The 17,955-nt window shown below is 36.9% G+C and overlaps 4 protein-coding genes across 4 annotated transcripts; 1 reads left to right on the top strand and 3 right to left on the bottom strand.

The window, feature by feature from the left end:
* Positions 1 to 22: 22 nt before the first annotated feature.
* Positions 23 to 6,930, bottom strand: LOC128742949 (thioredoxin domain-containing protein 17). Its single transcript, XM_053839449.1, has 3 exons — positions 6,560 to 6,930; positions 391 to 469; positions 23 to 281 (listed from the first exon to the last, which is right to left on the bottom strand). Exons 1-3 carry the CDS (start codon positions 6,726 to 6,728, stop codon positions 128 to 130), a joined length of 402 nt encoding a protein of 133 aa, XP_053695424.1. The 5' UTR covers positions 6,729 to 6,930; the 3' UTR covers positions 23 to 127.
* A 3,344-nt stretch (positions 6,931 to 10,274) lies between these two features.
* LOC128741412 (SWI/SNF-related matrix-associated actin-dependent regulator of chromatin subfamily A-like protein 1) lies at positions 10,275 to 12,717 on the top strand. Its single transcript, XM_053837212.1, has 5 exons — positions 10,275 to 10,778; positions 10,839 to 11,865; positions 11,921 to 12,071; positions 12,127 to 12,258; positions 12,318 to 12,717. Exons 1-5 carry the CDS (start codon positions 10,295 to 10,297, stop codon positions 12,675 to 12,677), a joined length of 2,154 nt encoding a protein of 717 aa, XP_053693187.1. The 5' UTR covers positions 10,275 to 10,294; the 3' UTR covers positions 12,678 to 12,717.
* Positions 12,695 to 14,535, bottom strand: LOC128741413 (U3 small nucleolar RNA-associated protein 6 homolog). The gene has a single exon (XM_053837213.1). The coding sequence runs from the start codon at positions 14,494 to 14,496 to the stop codon at positions 12,724 to 12,726; it is 1,773 nt and encodes a 590-aa protein (XP_053693188.1). The 5' UTR covers positions 14,497 to 14,535; the 3' UTR covers positions 12,695 to 12,723.
* Positions 14,536 to 16,788: 2,253 nt separating this feature from the next.
* Positions 16,789 to 17,755, bottom strand: LOC128743435 (uncharacterized). The gene is made up of 2 exons (XM_053840008.1): positions 17,661 to 17,755; positions 16,789 to 17,597 (listed from the first exon to the last, which is right to left on the bottom strand). Exon 2 carries the CDS (start codon positions 17,525 to 17,527, stop codon positions 16,889 to 16,891), a length of 639 nt encoding a protein of 212 aa, XP_053695983.1. The 5' UTR covers positions 17,528 to 17,597; positions 17,661 to 17,755; the 3' UTR covers positions 16,789 to 16,888.
* Positions 17,756 to 17,955: the final 200 nt, after the last annotated feature.

Below are 17,955 nucleotides of genomic sequence, written 5' to 3'. Positions count from 1 at the left end.
ATAAACTGATGCTTTTGGTGATCATTTATTATTCAAAAGGCTTTTACACTATGCCACATAGTGAATATGTTTAATTCCGTCTTATAGACATACCTATCATGTATTTATTATTTTCCGGATACTCTTACTAGTCCTCATCAGAAAGCAGCATTTCTACGAGATCCTTATTTGAGACTCGCTCCCCATCCAAACGTTGTGGAGATTTCCAGCGGAGTAGTGTCGGAAGAAACACTAAGTTAGTCCGAGAGTCTTTGCGGTACGGATTGTTGAGATCTTTCCAGCTGAAAAATGAACACAAGAATAATGAATGGTTATGTCGTTAAACGCTTGCCATGTTGCTATTGATGATGTCATCACTCATGCATGACTTTGCAACATTAGGATACATACAAGGGACGATCTATTTCCACTGCGATGAAGTGGCTTTTTTCGGGAGCTTCTTTCAATGCTTCTTCGACGACCGGGGCGGCTAAAAGTAGAGAGAAACAAAACTTAATTATTGATGTTTACTCATAAACTGTTTCAAGTTTTACTTTCAAACGTTCACTATCATTTGACTGCAGCAAATTTTTAATACTACGCTTTGTTAGTGCGAATTGCCATAACGTTGGGCATTCATACACTAGGGATTTCAAACCTGATGGCGCACAAACACGCTTATCTTATCAATCCCCATAGGAAATAATACATGATATTCGAAAAACACTCAGGAAATCGAACTATACTTATTCATTCTGATAAGTGGATGAAAGTAACGCATCCCACTATTACATTATATAAATGTTCTAAGGCGCATTCGCCGATCGACTCTCGAAGAGGCAACGTTGGATTTTAACCATCAGGCTTGTGGATTCGGATCGAAATTTTTTTATAAGTGATTTTTACTAAAGAAAAGTGGATATATAGTGTTAAGAGATAAAATTTCATTTGACTAGTATTTTATAAACTCCATTCTATTAATTTTGTTGGGTAAAGTTAAAGAAAAAATAGTTTTGATAGCGAGAAGAGTTATTGCGCAGTTGTGTAGGGTGAAAAATGGACGTCGATGAAGAGGACGGAAGAGGACGAGACGATCCTAGAGAGAGAAGAAAGATAACCAATAAGAAAAAAATCGATTCGGATGAAATGGAAGCTGAAAGTAAACAAAATAAGAAAAGTAAGATGAGTGCTATTCCAGTTGCAGAGCAACAGAAACGTAAGAATGACAATAGTAAGAAAAGTACACAGAATGAACCGACAATGATGAATCCAAAGATGAAGAAATCACAGAAAAATAAAACAGATGATATTTCCAACGACGAGTGGGTTAAGAACACAATTTATAAAACATTTATCCTAGAAAAGAAAAACATAATCGATGTAAACGATTCTGAAAGAGTTAAAGAGAAATTGCCACATCCTATGGAGGTGGCAAAAATGTTAATTAATATCGGTATAAAAAACTATAAACAGATGAAATCCGTTGGTAGAGGTCGATTCCAAATCGAATTCGAGAAACCGAAAGAGGCAGAATTATTAATCAATTCGAAAATACTTACTGAGCAATATGGATACACAGTGTTCGTACCTACAAGGTTCAAGGAAACAATAGGAGTGGTGGGTAACGTCCCACCCTCACTATCTGACCAAGAGATATTGGAAAACCTAGAAAGTGGTAACATCAACATTTATAAAGTAGAGCGTATCTCACGAAGAGTGGCAGAAAACTCTTTCTCACCAACATACTCGATAAAAATCTTTGCGAAAGGACAATATCTCCCAAAATCAATATCTATATATGGTATCAACGCGAACTGTGAACCGTACATATTTCCCTTAAGAGTGTGTCGTAAATGTTGGCGGTATGGCCATAGAGATATTTTCTGTAAGGCGCGAGAAGTAAGATGTTGCAACTGCGGGTTAGAACACGAAGAAAAAATGTGTAAATCTAATATTTCGAAATGTGTAAACTGTAATGGTGAGCACAAAGCATCTGACAAAAATTGTCCAGAGAGAGACCGTCAAAATAAAATCAGAGAAGACATGGCGTACAATAAAACATCGTATTTTGAAGCATCGCGAAAATTTCCTAAAATCACCACACCGGTACAAAACAGATTCAATTTAATTAGAGATTTCCCATCACTTCCTAACAATAACGAAAAAAACTGTGAGTTCGAACATAATAACAGAAACAACAACATTGAAGATAGATCACAAGAAATAAACAAAATTGATTTCAATAGAAACGAAATAAAGGAAATTACTAAAAATTTTGAAACTGAATACAAAGAAAAAATCAAACATAATCGTATATTCGAGCAAATTGAAACAATACAAAACAAAATAATTCAGAACATAAATAAATCAGAAACAATAGATCAAGATTTATTACTCGTCGGATTAAGTGATGATTTGAACTCTTTACGAGACTCAATCAATCGCTAGTAAGAAAGCAATACAATACAACCTAAATCATTAATTTTTTTATTCTTATAAACTAAAATTATCAAGTCTACAAAAACCAAAAAATTAAAAAAAATATATAAAATTAACAAAAAACAAAAAAAAAATTAAAAAAATATATAATTAACAAAAAAAAGAGAGAAGTCATCCCTAATTATATAAAGTTTATCTTAACAATTTAGTTCTACATGGATCCAAAAACCAGGAAGCTTACAATAATACAAAATAACGTAACCAGTATCAGACCAACAGATACACGAGAAATTATCATAGAATTTGTAAACAGGGAAGACGTCGACATAGCAATATTCAGTGAAATATGGCTCAAACCCGGAGAATCTTTCAATTTCAAAGGGTATCAATTATTGACTGAAACAAGAACAAGAGGCTATGGTGGAGTTGGATTTTTAATCAAAAATGAAATAATAATCCAGAAAATACAATTACAAAACTTACATCCAATAGAGGTCATAGCGATTGAAACGCTTAATACTACGCCCAACATGGTCATTTTTTCTATATACATTCCCCCCTATCCTATCAACAATAATGACATTAAACAATCATTTAAAACAATTCTAGATACAATTGAAAAACTTAACAAACCTTGTATGCTAGCGGGAGACTTTAATGCTCATAATAGAATGTGGAATCCTTTACATCCAACTTGTCCAAGAGGAGAGTTAATAGAACATTTAGTAGAAAATACCGATTTAGTACTACTCAACGACGGTTCTAGTACACTCATTAAAGCACCGAATACAATTCCTTCTGCAATAGACTTAACATATGCATCATCAACAATAGCAGGAAAAATAGAATGGACGGTATTAGATGAAGAGTTTTCGGGTAATCATAAAATCATAAAGATGATTATAGAAAAATCTGCCCGGCAATTTGAATATATAAAGCCCTATATCAATAAATCTCAAGCGATCGAAAGGATGAACAAACTACAGCCACACATGATCCACTCCCCAGACGACATCTTACCTATTTTTCAAGAACAAATAGAATCAGCTAAATATACAAACACAAAAACTAAAACCTGGACACCTAAAAAATGGTGGACAAATGAAATTAGCAACCTTTTGCAAATTAAAAACAGACGACTAAAAGAATTCAACAACAATCAAACAATTGAAAACTTGATACAATTTAAGAAGGCTAGAGCAATACTGAAAAGAGTGATCAGGAGAGAAAAACGTAAATCTTGGAAAGAGCTAATAAATTCAATTAATCCAGAAATGAACCAGAAGCAACTGTGGAATACCGTTAAGATGATCAGTGGAGGAAGACCTTCGAAAAATAACTTACAGCTGCTAAATGATCCACATTTAGCAATAGACTTTATGAAATTAAATTTTCCAGCCATAACTAAAGAATTAGAATATGTACCTGAAAAAACAAATAACCGAATTGTTATATCTTATACTGAAATCAATGATATCGTAAATACAAAAAAAGATCATTCCACACCAGGCCTGGATGAATTTTCTTTTTACATGTTCAAACGTTTAAACTTTAACCTGAAAGTTAGAATTACAGAATTATTGAACGAGACAATCAATAACGGGTTCATTCCCCAAGAATGGAGACAAAGTAAAATAATACCACTCTTAAAACCAGGAAAAAGTGCAAGTTTGCCTAGTTCATATAGACCACTATCTATGTTATGCATTTTACTAAAACTGATTAATTGTATCGTTAAGGACAGGCTGGTTAATTATATAAATCACAAAAATCTAATCCCTGATAATTCATTCGGGTTCAAAAAAAATTCATCTGCAATAAACTGTGTTAATACAGTAGTATCTCTAGTAAAACAAGCAAAAAGGGAAGGTGATGTATTAATAGCAACATTTCTCGATTTAACCAAGGCATTCGACAATGTTAATATTGATCTTCTAATAAAAACATTAACAATAGAGAAAGTACCTGTAGAAATTATTAACTGGATCTACCAATATTTAAAAAATCGTACAACAGTTTTAATATTGAATGATGGCACACAAATAGTCAGCACAACCAACAAGGGGCTTCCTCAAGGTTGCCCTTTGTCCCCAATACTATTTAACATCTACACAAAAGTCATTCATAAAATTACTAACGATGAAGAAGTACTCATTCAGTTCGCGGATGATTTTACAGCTATAGTAACAGGATACAGCGTAAAAAATAGCTACAAGCAGGATGAATAAATTTCTAGCAAAACTTTTCACAGCGTTCAAAGAAATAGGGATGGAACTCAATCCGGACAAATCAGCAGCAATAGTATTCGTCAATAAATTTAACCCAAATGTAGAAATAAAGATTAACGATAGACCAATAATCATAAAGGAAAACCACAAAATTTTAGGTATACAACTCGATTCAAAATTGTCTTTCAAAAACCATATAGAAAATACAGTTACTAAAGCCAAGAAAAAAATTAACATTTTAAAAATGATTGGAAATAAAAAATCAGGCGCACATCCAGAACAACTATTAAAAATAGCAAAAGCTATTGTTAGACCTCACTTGGACTATGGCATCACAATCACGGCTATAGCAGCTAAAACAACATTTAAACATTTAGAGTCAACACATTTGTTGTCGCTAAGAACAAGTTTAAGATTATTAAAATCAACACCGAACCATGTTGTTCTTTATGAATCAGGAGAAATCCCGCTTAAATTGAGAGCAGAGTCGTTAGCACTCAGAGAAATCACCAAAACCTTGTACTATAATAATAACAGTTTAATTACAAAAAATTTATCGGAAATTATGAGTTTAAACTATCTTCCACGTCATTGTTCATACATAGAAAAAATAGCATCACTATATAATTATCAATTTTACCAAATGATCAAAAAAACAGTTTTCAAATCCAACATAACTCAGCTTCACGAAAAACTACAAGTAAAGGATTATATCATAGGTTTAAAAAAGAAAAACTTACCATTGAACGTTCAAAGAATTATAGTAACAGACTTAATACAGAGCGAATACAAGAATAGTTATCAAATATTCACCGATGGATCAATTATTGATTCAAATGTGGGGTTTGGTTTTTACGATCCTCAAGCCAAAATATCATATAGCGGTAAACTTAAGACAGGTTTCACAATCATGAGCGCCGAAATAATAGCTATCATTAAGGGAATTCAATATACATTACAAAAAAATCCACATGAGCTCGCCATTTTTACAGACTCTAAAAGTGCCTGCACATTGTTATCAAATGCTTTAAAATCTGACAATGATCTTATAATCGAATTAATTAATGTAATTACACAATCAAATATTTCAAAAATAAAAGTACAATGGATACCAGGTCATATCAATATAATAGGGAATGAGAGAGCCGATGAAGCAGCAAAATTGGGTACAACTAGGAATCTAATAGAAGATTTCAATTTCCCAAAGAACGACACATTAAATATTTTTGAAACCGAGATTCTACGGATGTGGCAAGAACAATACTCTTTCATTTCAGAAGAAAAAGGAAAATTCCATTATGAACACGCAAAACAAGTTTCTAAAAAACCATGGTTTAAAAAAATGAATCTAGATACAAAAGAAATAATTACTATGGGAAGAATAAGAACAGGACATACTGCAACAAAGGACCGATTATCTAAATGGAACTTAATTCCCAATGACAAATGTGATAAATGTGGTGGCACCGAGGACATTCTTCACCTCCTATATAACTGCACTGAATATAACTCAATTAGAGTTAATTTTTCATTCTTAAACAACAATGTACCGCTTACCATTTTATTAGGTAAAAAAGATATGTTGGAGTATAAATCATTAACAGATTACCTAATTAAAATTAATAAGAGTGTTTGAGATAATATTCACAACGGTTAATTTTAATATGCTTTCGTTATAAATTGTCAAATGAAGTAAATATTCTACAGAAATATTGATATATTCACATTTTGATTAATATTCGGGTTCGTTTAAATTGCTGAATTTGGCAACACTCTCATATCCACAAGACCTGGGCTTTATGGATCTGACGGTCTGAGCCAAACAAAACCGAGAGAAAAAAAAAAAAAAAAAAAAAATGTTCTAAGGCTTGAAGATTTTAAAAAAATGTATTTAAATTCGTAAGGCTGCTTACCTTTCACACAGTATGGACACCAGCTTTCACCTTTTTCGTCCTTGTCACCGGTGAAGAGAACATGCACCGGTTCTCCGTTTCCCTCGAGACTCTGGGCCAGCTTAGTGAACTCGTCCCAGCTCTTGACGTGATGTCTGACAACCATCCTTGCAGTTCGGCTTAACAGCATACACAAGCACGAAAAGTTACAGAGCAATACTTGTAAGAGAAACAAAAACCGGTTTTCTAAGTAAACCGTACAATCATGTACTGGACTATCAATTTGCTTTTCTAATCCTTTTATTCAGCAAGCAGAAAAGATCAGGAACCTCAGAAACACGCTTTGTTAAGTAGATTGACTCATATACGCAACTGCTGCTTGCTGATGGTATGTGAGAAAAAGGAAAAGAAATGTTTTCCTTTTGTTTGCATTTTGCACGCATTTTTGACATTTTCGTTTAATTTTCTACACGCAGATTTTCGTTAAATATGCGATGACGAAGTCATATTTACACGTTCTAAAAGATTTACTTAAAACTGACTAAAATATCACTCATTTACATAAAAGCAAAACCAGTCCATCAAGAACCCGAAGAACCCGCTTACGCAAATAGAGCTTGCTAAGCCCAATGCAAAAGCCTACAAAAACTTATCGTTTTTCGCTCAAACGTATTTTTTTTTACCGGGGTATAACTGGGGGAAAACAAAACCAAACATGTAAAATCTAACAACAGCAACAACAAACCGCGCGTCGATTTGTGCGTACGGTAAACGTCAGCAAGCAAGCTGGCAGAAATCGAATGGAATCAACATGGCGCCGGCAGAATTTGACAATCAGAACCGGATCGTCTCCTTCGTTATTCTCTCTATTCTCTTTATGTCAAAAGCTGAGAGAGAGGAAGCGGCTGGCTTGGCAGCTGGGATTGTTTTTTTGCACTGAACTGTCAGCGCTAACCGGGTAAGAACTGTCACTGAGAACCGGGCTAGCTTTATTGAATAAAACAGGGGAAGCATTCATTTGCGATGAAATTTCAAATTCCTCGGCCTCACAAACTAATTTGATTTAAATGGTACTATATGAATTTTTTGCATAAAAAATAAGAATTAAACGAAAACAATCAATCAATTTTGTGACTTGTAATTCTTGTAACTTTTGTAACCTGTAGAATTATATTTGTTGTCATTATTACTTGTATAGATTTAAGAATAAGTAAAGGGCTTGAAGCCTATATTCGAAATACATTCAAGTCAATTTCAATTTCAACAATCAATCTGTCACTGAGATAAACCAATAATATAAAATTTAACATCGATACAGTGGTATCCACGTATCGTTCGTTTTAACGATTCCTCATGCAAACTAACAGGGTTACTTTTTAATTTGAACTAGTCACCCTAAATATGCTGAAGCTCGTATGAACTGGCCGCGCTGCTCTTTGTTATTGTTTTGATGGTTTATTTAGTTGGCAATTGCAAGCAACGAATATTTCATTCTCCGATGGGATTTCAACAAAAATGTTTGTTGGGTATAACCAGTAGAATCAATATATATAGAATGCCAGTGTCGCTGTTTTTCTATAGGACTCATTGTGGTAAACATGATGCTAACAATCTGTATCAAGTCTGTGAATCGGGAACTTCGTTGTCAAAGTTGCTCATTGTTATTTATCTGTTCTTTATCTGTGCGCTGGTTGGTGCTATCATCATTGCGTTCTCCGCTGTGTTTTTATGCCAGCGAAATGGTTTTAAACGTTCTTTTTCTTTTCGTCCGGATGAATAGAATCCCACAACTGCGCCCTTTTGCACCGATTTTTTCAGAAATTTGAAGCAAGCGAAGTTTCCAATCACATTACTTGGCAGCCATAATTGAAATTTTAAACTGATTGTCAAAGTTTGACAATGAGATTCCCCTTTTGATGAATCTCAGGCACACACACATTTGCATATATAATGTAAATACATTATCTGAACATGTGTGATGTTTACCACGCGCACTGCAGCGACACTGGCATTCTATATATATTGATTATACTGTATAACCAGATTTGAACCCACTTGTCCTCCCAGGCCTTTGTGGCTCGCCGGTAGTAATAATCCGGTAGTAATTTTGAACCATATTGGACTGGACAAAAAGGGCTTCACGGGCTTCACAACCCTTCTGAGTACCGCACAGAGGAGTATAGAGGTGAGGCAATGGCGAAAAACTGATGGTTCAAATTGCTAAATTGCAAACGTGTGTGGGACACACAGAAAATAATCACGCTAACAATTTTCGCGTGCAAGTCTAATATTGCGGCGGTTATGAAAAATCCTCCTGCAGCGGCGGTGATAACGCGCTCAGGAGATAACCGCGAGATAAACGCAATATTAAAATTTAGGTTTTATAGTTTGCAGTTCTACAAAATAACAGTTTTGAAATATGGTTTTGATGAAAAACAATTGATGTACTAAATTTTCATGTACATAACTGAAGATAGAATTAACAAATGGGCGAATGTCGGAAGCGTAAACAAACCGAGTGAGGGTTGATTTTCCTATCCAGCTTTTTACGCGCTATAATGGCGGACGCTATAAATTATTTTCGTAATATGCGAACAATCTTTTTGACAACTCTGCATACGTCAAGTCTGTCACTCTTCTCTTGCAACACTACCGTGCTCTTTATTTCGTTTACGCCAAAGAAGGAGGGCAAAAATGTGCGAAATGTAAACAAAACTATTGCTCTCCTTCTTTTGCGTAAACGAAAGAAAGAGCAACACTGATGTACAGGAGAAGAGTGCCCAGTTTTGATGTATGCAGAGTTGTCAAAAAGATTGTTTGCATATTACGAACACGATTTATAGCGTCCGCTATTATAGCGCGTAAAAAGCTGGATACTGGTCCAACAAAAAATAACTCTCACCCGTTTTGTTTACATTTGCGACATTCGCCCTTTTGTTAATTCTATCTAGAATTACTGAAATTAGTTCTGCGGTGATCTTTTGGTGGTTTGGTTCAACAATCAAGATAACCGCGATGTGAGGATTTTTCTTGCAAGCTGCAATATGGTTGGTTTACTAAATATTGCGTTACTTTTTCAACGTTTACAATCAAATCTGGGGTGACCACCCCATCGACATCTCTATATCGAGCTGCAATAAACGTCAGCGACAGCATATCCGGGGCTCAAAATTTGACAGCGGGCCCAAATCAGACTGCTGGCAGTTGAGTGAAACGCAGTACTGAATTGCTATCTCATTTTCGCACACACGAGATGTTGGCGGCGAGAACATGGTTGTCTGTCATGGGCTTGGGGGTGACATTGCGCATCTCGTTTCGAGTGATTTTCGTTCGAGACGCCCATTTGTTTAACGTGGTCGAAACGAACCAAAATCACTCGAAACGAGATGCGCAATGTCACCCCTGGCTTTAGTTTTCAAAAAGTCGCATAATGCATGTAAAAGGGTTGATTATTCGACCTTCTGAAAACTAAAGCCAGAAATTAACAGGGGGCTGATATGACGTCACATTTTCGTTGCTCACATGAAAAAGGCGGCAAACGCAAAGCGATTTCACAAAACGAATTTCAATAAAGTAAAACTGTTACGTAATTCGTACTTGCTCCCCAAAAAACATAACGAAACTTTGGTCACCATAAAAATAAGTTTGTTGTTTTGGCCTTATATAATTGCTTGTAATGTAGTGTTTTTAGATAGTATCATTATTTGCTAAGCAAAACTGTTTATTGTTGAATTGCTTGCTATTTTCATTATAAGCATGTCTTGTACATCGGAAGAAATTGCGGAAAAGCGAAGAATTGCCATTGAAAGGCTTAATGCGCGTAAAAATGCGGTAGCAAATGGCTACAAATCGAAACCAACTCAATCACCTGGAGAAACCAGTAAGCCTACGTTCACTCTCCCGCCAAAGCAGCTGGAAGTGGTTACTGGAATCCGTAGTACATCTTTCTATGGTAAAAGCGATTCGAGTGGCTTTCATGAGACGAAATCTAATCCAAGCGCTTCTACAACCGGAAAACTAAAATCCCCTTTTAATAACGGTCGTCTTCAGTCACATCCGTACGCAAGAAATACGCAAATCCCAAAAACTAATGGAACTCCTGGAAAAATAGCACCAGTATTTATCCGCACCATCACTTGCACTTGTGCAATGATCTCCGAAACACGGTTTGTAGTGCATATGTCCGGTTTTAACGAACAGCTAATAAATGTATTTAAAAGTGTACCTTCAAAGCAATACGGTAATTATTTTCTTGTGTCGTCTTACGCGATATTATCTGAATTTATTTAACTCACAACAGATCCGGCGTCAAAAGATTGGTCTTTCGCTATCCAGGATTATTTACTTGTACAGGAAAAGGTGAACGCGTTAAAGCCAAACGCTTCTGTTGGTCCTCTACCAGCGTACGTGCTCCGTTTGTTTAGTAAAGGCACTCAGCCCAAACCATCGCGTGATTGTTTGAATGCTCTAGATCCAGCCCTAGCTAACAGTTTATTAGAATTTCAAAAGGAAGGAGTTTGTTTTGCCATCGATAAAGGAGGACGTGCTCTGATAGCAGATGAAATGGGCTTGGGAAAGACTTATCAGGCAATCGCTGTGGCAGATTTTTATAAGGAGGATTGGCCGTTACTGATCTGCACGACAGCAAGCACAAGAGATGCATGGGCTGCTAAAATTAGAGAGCTATTACATTACGTTCCAGTTCATAGCATCGTCACTTTGCAGTCTGGACAGGACTACATCGGTGATGCACGGATTTTGATTTCCAGTTACTCGCTGATGGAAAAATGCGCCAATAAACTACTAGAGCGCGGCTTTGGTTTCCTAATTATGGATGAGTCACATACATTAAAGAATTTCAAAGCAAAATGCACATCGGTGGCTCAGGAGTTGGCGCAGAAAGCAAAACGAGTTATACTTCTGTCCGGCACTCCAGCACTGTCACGCCCAGTGGAACTATTTACTCAACTACAAATGCTGGATAGAAATTTTGTCCAGTTCAAAGAGTACAGTACAAGGTACTGCGCTGGAAAGCAGTCAAACTTCGGTTGGGATTCCAGTGGACAATCTAATTTGACTGAGCTAAACCTCTTGCTGGCGGCGAAGTTCATGATACGACGCACAAAACAGGACGTGCTAAGCCAGCTGACTGAAAAAAATCGAGAAACTGTGATACTAGACCCTGCCCTGCTAGGCAAAAACGAAGAAACCGAGGAAAACCTCAATAGCTACGCTGCAGACTACTCTATGAGCAAAGGCCGCGAGCGAGAAGAAATTTTGTTTAAATATTACAATATTACCTCCGAAGTGAAAGCTCCAGCAGTTTGGTACAGTCTGTTTTAGATTACTATTTTCATTTAATATAAAGTCGTTCTATTCTAGTGCATATCTAAAGCAACTATTAAAAGAAAAGCAAAAGTTTATCATTTTTGCTCATCACATCTTTATGTTAGATGCAATATGCAAACAGCTGGTAAAACGGAAAATTGATCATATACGGATAGACGGTACAACAAGATCAGATTTGAGATCGGTAAGTACTTTATAAAACCTAGTCGTAATTCGAGATTAACATTAATTTTCGTCAGCAATTGGTAAATAAATTTCAAACCAAAGATTCCTGTCGAACGGCAGTATTATCGTTAAAAGCTTGTAACGCCGGTATAACGCTTACCGCAGCTCAAATGGTCATATTTGCTGAGCTGGATTGGAATCCGAGTGTAGGTTGATCTTGTGCCATGCTTTCCATTGCATTTTCAAGAGGTTTCCGTTTTTACAGACATTAGCCCAAGCCGAAAGTCGAGCGCACCGCATTGGACAGCAGAGCAACGTTACCGTACGCTACCTTTTGGCGAAGGGAACCGCTGATGACATCATTTGGACGATGTTACAAAAGAAGCAGGGAATCCTCACCAAAGCGGGGCTGTGTAATGAGGATTTTTCTGACTCGACTCATGTAGATGCTCCTTGTTCGAGTGGAAATATTGAACCATTTTTGGTAAAGACAAATAACAACAATGAGAAAGCAACGGATACTCTTTCGCCTGCAGTATCAGCTCCTAGCCAAAATGAACCAAAGGAATTTCAAGATTTGTTGAATGACGGAGAGGATGATGATTTAGCAGAAATTAACTTATGAGAGGATGTTTTGGTTTTAACAGTTTATTGTAAATACAAAGTAAGGGTTAGATAAGTGAATTTTTCAATAACTCGTACTGAGCGATAAAACTGGCTACCAGCTCACAGTCCAATCGCGATTTAGCACGCTCATAAAGGGACTGCATGTTTTTAGGAGAACCATGGGTACGCTCGAAGTTGATATAATCGATCCAGACTTCTATTCTCGAACTGCCAAAGTACTGCGTAATGTTTTCATGAACTAACCGTAGCTGATCAGAGTTCGGTTGCACCTGTATTAATTCTAGTTCGGCCATCTTTCGGTGAAGTTCCAAACAAGGAATGCAATTTCGCTGCATTTCACGATATTCCTTACGAGCGTTGTCAATATTCGTTGTCACCACTAGATATTTTAGAAAGACCGGTTGAAAGTGCTGTGAAATTTCCAAATTCGGTTGTTGAATCGCTTCGCGGAACACCTGTCGCAGCTTTTCAGACAAAACAGGCTGAGTTTGATAGTACTGACAACGAACAATCCAGAGAGAAAGAGCATCTTCGACGGCACACTTGTTGATAGCTTGTTTGAAGAGGCTGTCAAAGCCATCGGCGGACATTTCATTTCGGACAGCATCTTTGAGACGAAGTTCCCACAGTTGACCAGAATTGGGGTAAGCATTTAAAGCTTTTTGAAATACCTCTGCCACAAATGAATCACTGCGTTTATCAGCATAGGTTAGGAGCTTGAGATATTGAATCAGTTTCTGTTCGTCCAGCGAACTGTTTTCGTAAGCATTTTTAAATGCTTCCGCTAAAGATTTTCGGCGAAGCTTTGGATAGCTTGACATATCGTTATTCACTTCTAGCATCGCATCTATGTAGTAACTCCACATTTGTGCCGTGGGTAATGCTTCAACAGCAGTTTTATAAGTTTGAACACATTGTTTCAAACATTCCTCAAAGGGCTTCTTTGCTTGCGTGGCAGAAGTTTCTTCCACAAGATACGAATCTTCATAGGCCAGCTGTGCAAGCGTATGCCACATTAGTTCTTTTTGTGCAAAGGTTTTTTTCATCTCTTTTAGGACATCTTTCCCAAAACTTTTAGTTGCATCAGATTCCTTTAAGCAGGGAATCAAATCAACAAAAAAGTCCAGATCCGTCTCCTTTGCATTGTAATGTTGATAGATAAGCTGAAGGCACTCTAAAGCTTTGCTCAACTCTCCATTTGCTTTGTCTGTATCTCCTTGTTTTTTGATACGTTTGGCTATTTTTTCTGCTTCTTTTATCATCAGCTGCAAAAAGCACACATACATTTCTCGACTATCTGGATGTCGCTGTAAGCCGCGGAACATGAAGTGTTTGGTACGTTCGAGATTGTACATTTGTATGTATTCCCATTTGGCAGCACTCATCCAAGCCGCGGGTTTATCTCCGTGAAAATTTAGCATTTTATCCAGCGTGCGGGAGGCTTCAGTTTTATAATTATTCTTTCCACAGTGTTTAAGATAGTGCACCCAAATTCTATAATCCCCCGGAAAGCGATTCATTGCTTGTTTGTATAGCATCTTAGTTCGGTTTTGTATGCTGTGTTCTAGATTATGCGAACCCTCAGTAACCCGAAGCTTTCTTCGTCTTTCCTTGATCAATTGCAACAGACTGCTTTCGAAAACGATATAGTTGATATAATCCGTAAGTTCCTTTGCGCGCCGTTCAATTCGGTGCTCATGATGGAGCCGCTTGTTTTTTATCTCACGTATTTCATCTGGCGCGAACAATTTTAGGTGTTTCATAAACTCATATTCGTGGATTGAAAGCTCGCGACGTTTTTCAATAAATTCACTCATTTTCACTGAGTTTACGGCCCTTAGAAGACAAAATTATCAGTATTGTGACTCTAAAAACAGTATAGACTTTAAAAACGATTGAACGAACGATTGACTGAAGCTGACAGAACCGTCAGGTAAAAATTAGAGCACGTGTTTGTGTAGTTGTGTTCGTGTTGACAAAAAAATTTAACACGCTAATAAAAATAACTCCATCTACTGAGTGACATTTACTTATGCCATCACGCTCGCATAAAATTGAAGATAGAACTTACAAAAAGGCGAATGTCGCAAGCTTAAACAAACCGAGTGAGAGTTGATTTTCTTATGCTGGCCCAGCAAAAAATAACTCTCACTCGTTTTGTTAACGTTTATGAAATTCGCCCTTTTGTTAATTCTATCTAGAATTGTTCCACGTACGCAGATGTTGGGATGGAAACTTGAAAATGAACAAAATGTCGGCGGGACATTCCGGTCAAGCGCCGAGCCCAACATTTTTTTCGGCCAGCTTGGTTCATGGAGCCGCCCCAAATCTGCTTACTTTTCAATAACTATTTTAGCTAACTGTTTTTTACACTATTTTAAACAAGTTTTATTAATTCAAAGGAAAAGCTCTTAAATGAGAAACTAAGAAGCATTACCAATACTAAATATTATAAAAAGCAAAATATTTTCCTTCCCAAGTCATCGTCAGCCATCTCCGTGCTCGAGTGTTCGGTGACTCAAGTCTACTTAGTAATTCCGTACCTTCCCGCCCGGGGAAAACAAAGATGCGTAAATGTATTTCCAAAACACATACAAACATGAAACGAACTTTCTCTGACTTCAAATGGAATTCCCTGACTCCTGAATTCCCTGAAATCACCTCTATTTAGGTGCATGCGTTTTTCTAGGTTTTTTGACTACAGCAAAGTTTCGTTAATTGGTGGTTCGCTAATTGGGCGGTTCGTTAATTGGGTGTTCGCCAATTGGGCTATGTGACAACTTGAATGTCAAAATTGTATGGAATTTTCGAGTTTAGAAATTTCTAACAACTGTCAGTCGGCCCAATTAGCGAGTCAGCTGGAGTGCAGTCGTGGCCCAATTAACGAATTCAGGCTGTAGTAGGAATTATCCCTAAGTTGAGGCCGAACGAGCGATAGCGAGTGAGGACAGCATATAATTACCCAACAATTGAGTAGGCCGAAAGTTGTGAATGGTTTCTATGACAAAGCAAAGCCTAGATGCTACATTTCGTTATCGAAATTTGGCCTTCTGTTTTTTTATACGACAGACTTCGCAGCCAGCTGTTAGAGTGCAGGACAATTGCAGGGCCAGTTGCTACGATCCTATGGACTCTAACAGACTCTCCCAGATTCGAACATACGATGACTGGCTTATTAGGCCAGCGTCATACCTCGAAGCCAACTGGGAGGTTTCTTTGACCTAAATTTTCCAACTGTAACAGTTAAATCCAATAACCCGTATTACTCTACAGTATACCGCTAGTCCGACACCCAATAATCCGACGACTCGATAGTCCATCTCACTATCTAAAATGCATTGTACTTAGCTTCATTCAACTGAACACTGCCTTCATTTGAGTCAAGATATTATTCATTGAAAGGGTAAATGGCGCTCCATATAACTGCGCTCTATTTAGCCAGGAGCTCCATTTTTCATCACTCTTCTCAAAAGATTAATGTTCTTGCGCTTATTTTTAAGCTAAACAAGAATTCAAAAGTATTTCGCAGAATAAATTGAGCATTTCTCAGTACAACACAAATTTATTACGTACACGGAGAATAAAAATGTAGTTTCAACCATATTTATGGTTGTTTTACGCACAAACAAAAATTTCTTTTTATCTCAAACTGAAATGTATGATTGAAATGAAAATATTTGTTGTTACATCAATGTCAACTTCAAATTTGAAAATACTTTACTTTTAATTCAAAACTGTTATTTGCTTGATTCAAACAGAATCTCGTTTGGAAACAACAATATTGTCAGGTTGTTAAAAAAAATTAATTGAGGCTTAAAACAACAATCATTTTGTTTGATACAAACTGGAGCTTTTTCGCTCCGTGTATTTGTGACAATTTTTTCGGAAATTTCGGATTCTTGTTCTCCGTGTCGCAACTACGTCGCACGTGGTGCGCTGTGTTCGCACATTGTGTTGCGCTATACAACGCACCACCTGCGACACACAGAACAAGAATAAAACCGAATGTCGCACGTCGATTACGTTTTTCAACTGCAACAGCAATATGACTGAGATTGTAATAATTATTGTGAAATAATCTTTCCAATATACAATATTATCAATTAAACGCATTTTCGTCAATTGAATTTATTCATTTTGAATGGAAAAAACATCAAGCTTATTTCTCTTATCAACTAATACATATTTTAAACTTATGTGCCGGCCACTTTACTTTGCCTTTACGAACTGGCCTGGTTTTGCTCTATTCCTCTTTTTATTTGGATGTTTTGACTGTTGCTGTTTTGGTTTACCTTTCTTGGCACTAACCTGCTTACCAGCTTCATCACCCGATTTAGTTCGTTTAGCTTGTGGTTCCTCATCGTCCTCCTTATTTGCCGCACGCTTTTGTCCTTTCTTGTTGCCGGAAGGTCGTTTTGGCTTAGCATGTTCCACATGCAGTTTCCTTCCACCCAATAGTTCATTATCCAGTTTCAAAGCTTCCTCCATAGCGCTTATTTCTGCAAATTTCACAAAAGCATAACCTCCTCTCTTGATAATCCGAACATCCTCAATTTCTCCAACTTTAGAAAAGAATTCCTTCAACTCTTCCTTGGTGATGTCGTATTTAAGATGTCCCACAAAAATAGTCGCTTCTATATCTTTCTTCTCCGCTTCCTGTTTATCTTCATTGCCATCATTGGAACCATCGTCTTCTATTGGATCGTCACTTTCCTCATTCTCGCTAGGATCAGAATCCTCCTCCATATCTTCATCCTCATCGTTTTCTTCATGTACAGGCAGAGGAGCCTTGGTTTTCTCCGCGGGCTTCTCCTTTTTCGATTTTTGATTTTTATTTTTCACTGCCATTTTAGATTGCACTTGCGATCACAAAAATTAAATCGTTGACCAGTTGTTTATCAGCTAACAGCTTGTTGAGCTAAATAAAAACAATTGAAAATATTATTTAAACTTATAAATAACACTTTACATCCTTACGCACCTTCTCCAACACGTGCTTTCCAAAAAATACACGATGCTGCACGGATTCTGATCGAAAATGTCAAATTAATGTTTTTCTGTATGTTGAATTGTTGATCGATTTTTCCGATTTTTCAATCATGTCATGTTGGTGTGCGTTGGTGTGCAACGATGCCAGATCCACCAAACTTCTGAAACTCGATAAGGGATGCCAGATAAAATTTTAAAACATCTGTGCATGCAGAGCTGCCATAAATCAAAAACATTCCATCAAGAAGACTGGTAACTCTGCCAAAAGTCGATAGAAAGTAACAGCA

This window comes from Sabethes cyaneus, chromosome 3 (genome assembly GCF_943734655.1).
Source record: "Sabethes cyaneus chromosome 3, idSabCyanKW18_F2, whole genome shotgun sequence".
Taxonomy (NCBI): domain Eukaryota; kingdom Metazoa; phylum Arthropoda; class Insecta; order Diptera; family Culicidae; genus Sabethes; species Sabethes cyaneus.
The sequence above is the reverse complement of the archived record's forward strand: the minus strand, read 5'-3'. Positions and strand labels throughout refer to the sequence as shown.

Excerpts from the sequence above, each read along its gene's own strand:
- LOC128742949 (XM_053839449.1), bottom strand. The coding sequence starts at position 6,728 with ATGCTGTTAAGCCGAACTGCAAGGATGGTTGTCAGACATCACGTCAAG. Across the intron at positions 470-6,559 it reads GTGTCCATACTGTGTGAAAG|CCGCCCCGGTCGTCGAAGAA; the intron begins GTAAGCAGCCTT and ends CTCTACTTTTAG. Across the intron at positions 282-390 it reads GTGGAAATAGATCGTCCCTT|CTGGAAAGATCTCAACAATC; the intron begins GTATGTATCCTA and ends TTCATTTTTCAG.
- LOC128741412 (XM_053837212.1), top strand. The coding sequence starts at position 10,295 with ATGTCTTGTACATCGGAAGAAATTGCGGAAAAGCGAAGAATTGCCATT. Across the intron at positions 10,779-10,838 it reads TGTACCTTCAAAGCAATACG|ATCCGGCGTCAAAAGATTGG; the intron begins GTAATTATTTTC and ends AACTCACAACAG. Across the intron at positions 12,259-12,317 it reads AGCTGGATTGGAATCCGAGT|ACATTAGCCCAAGCCGAAAG; the intron begins GTAGGTTGATCT and ends CCGTTTTTACAG.
- LOC128741413 (XM_053837213.1), bottom strand. The coding sequence starts at position 14,496 with ATGAGTGAATTTATTGAAAAACGTCGCGAGCTTTCAATCCACGAATAT.
- LOC128743435 (XM_053840008.1), bottom strand. The coding sequence starts at position 17,527 with ATGGCAGTGAAAAATAAAAATCAAAAATCGAAAAAGGAGAAGCCCGCG.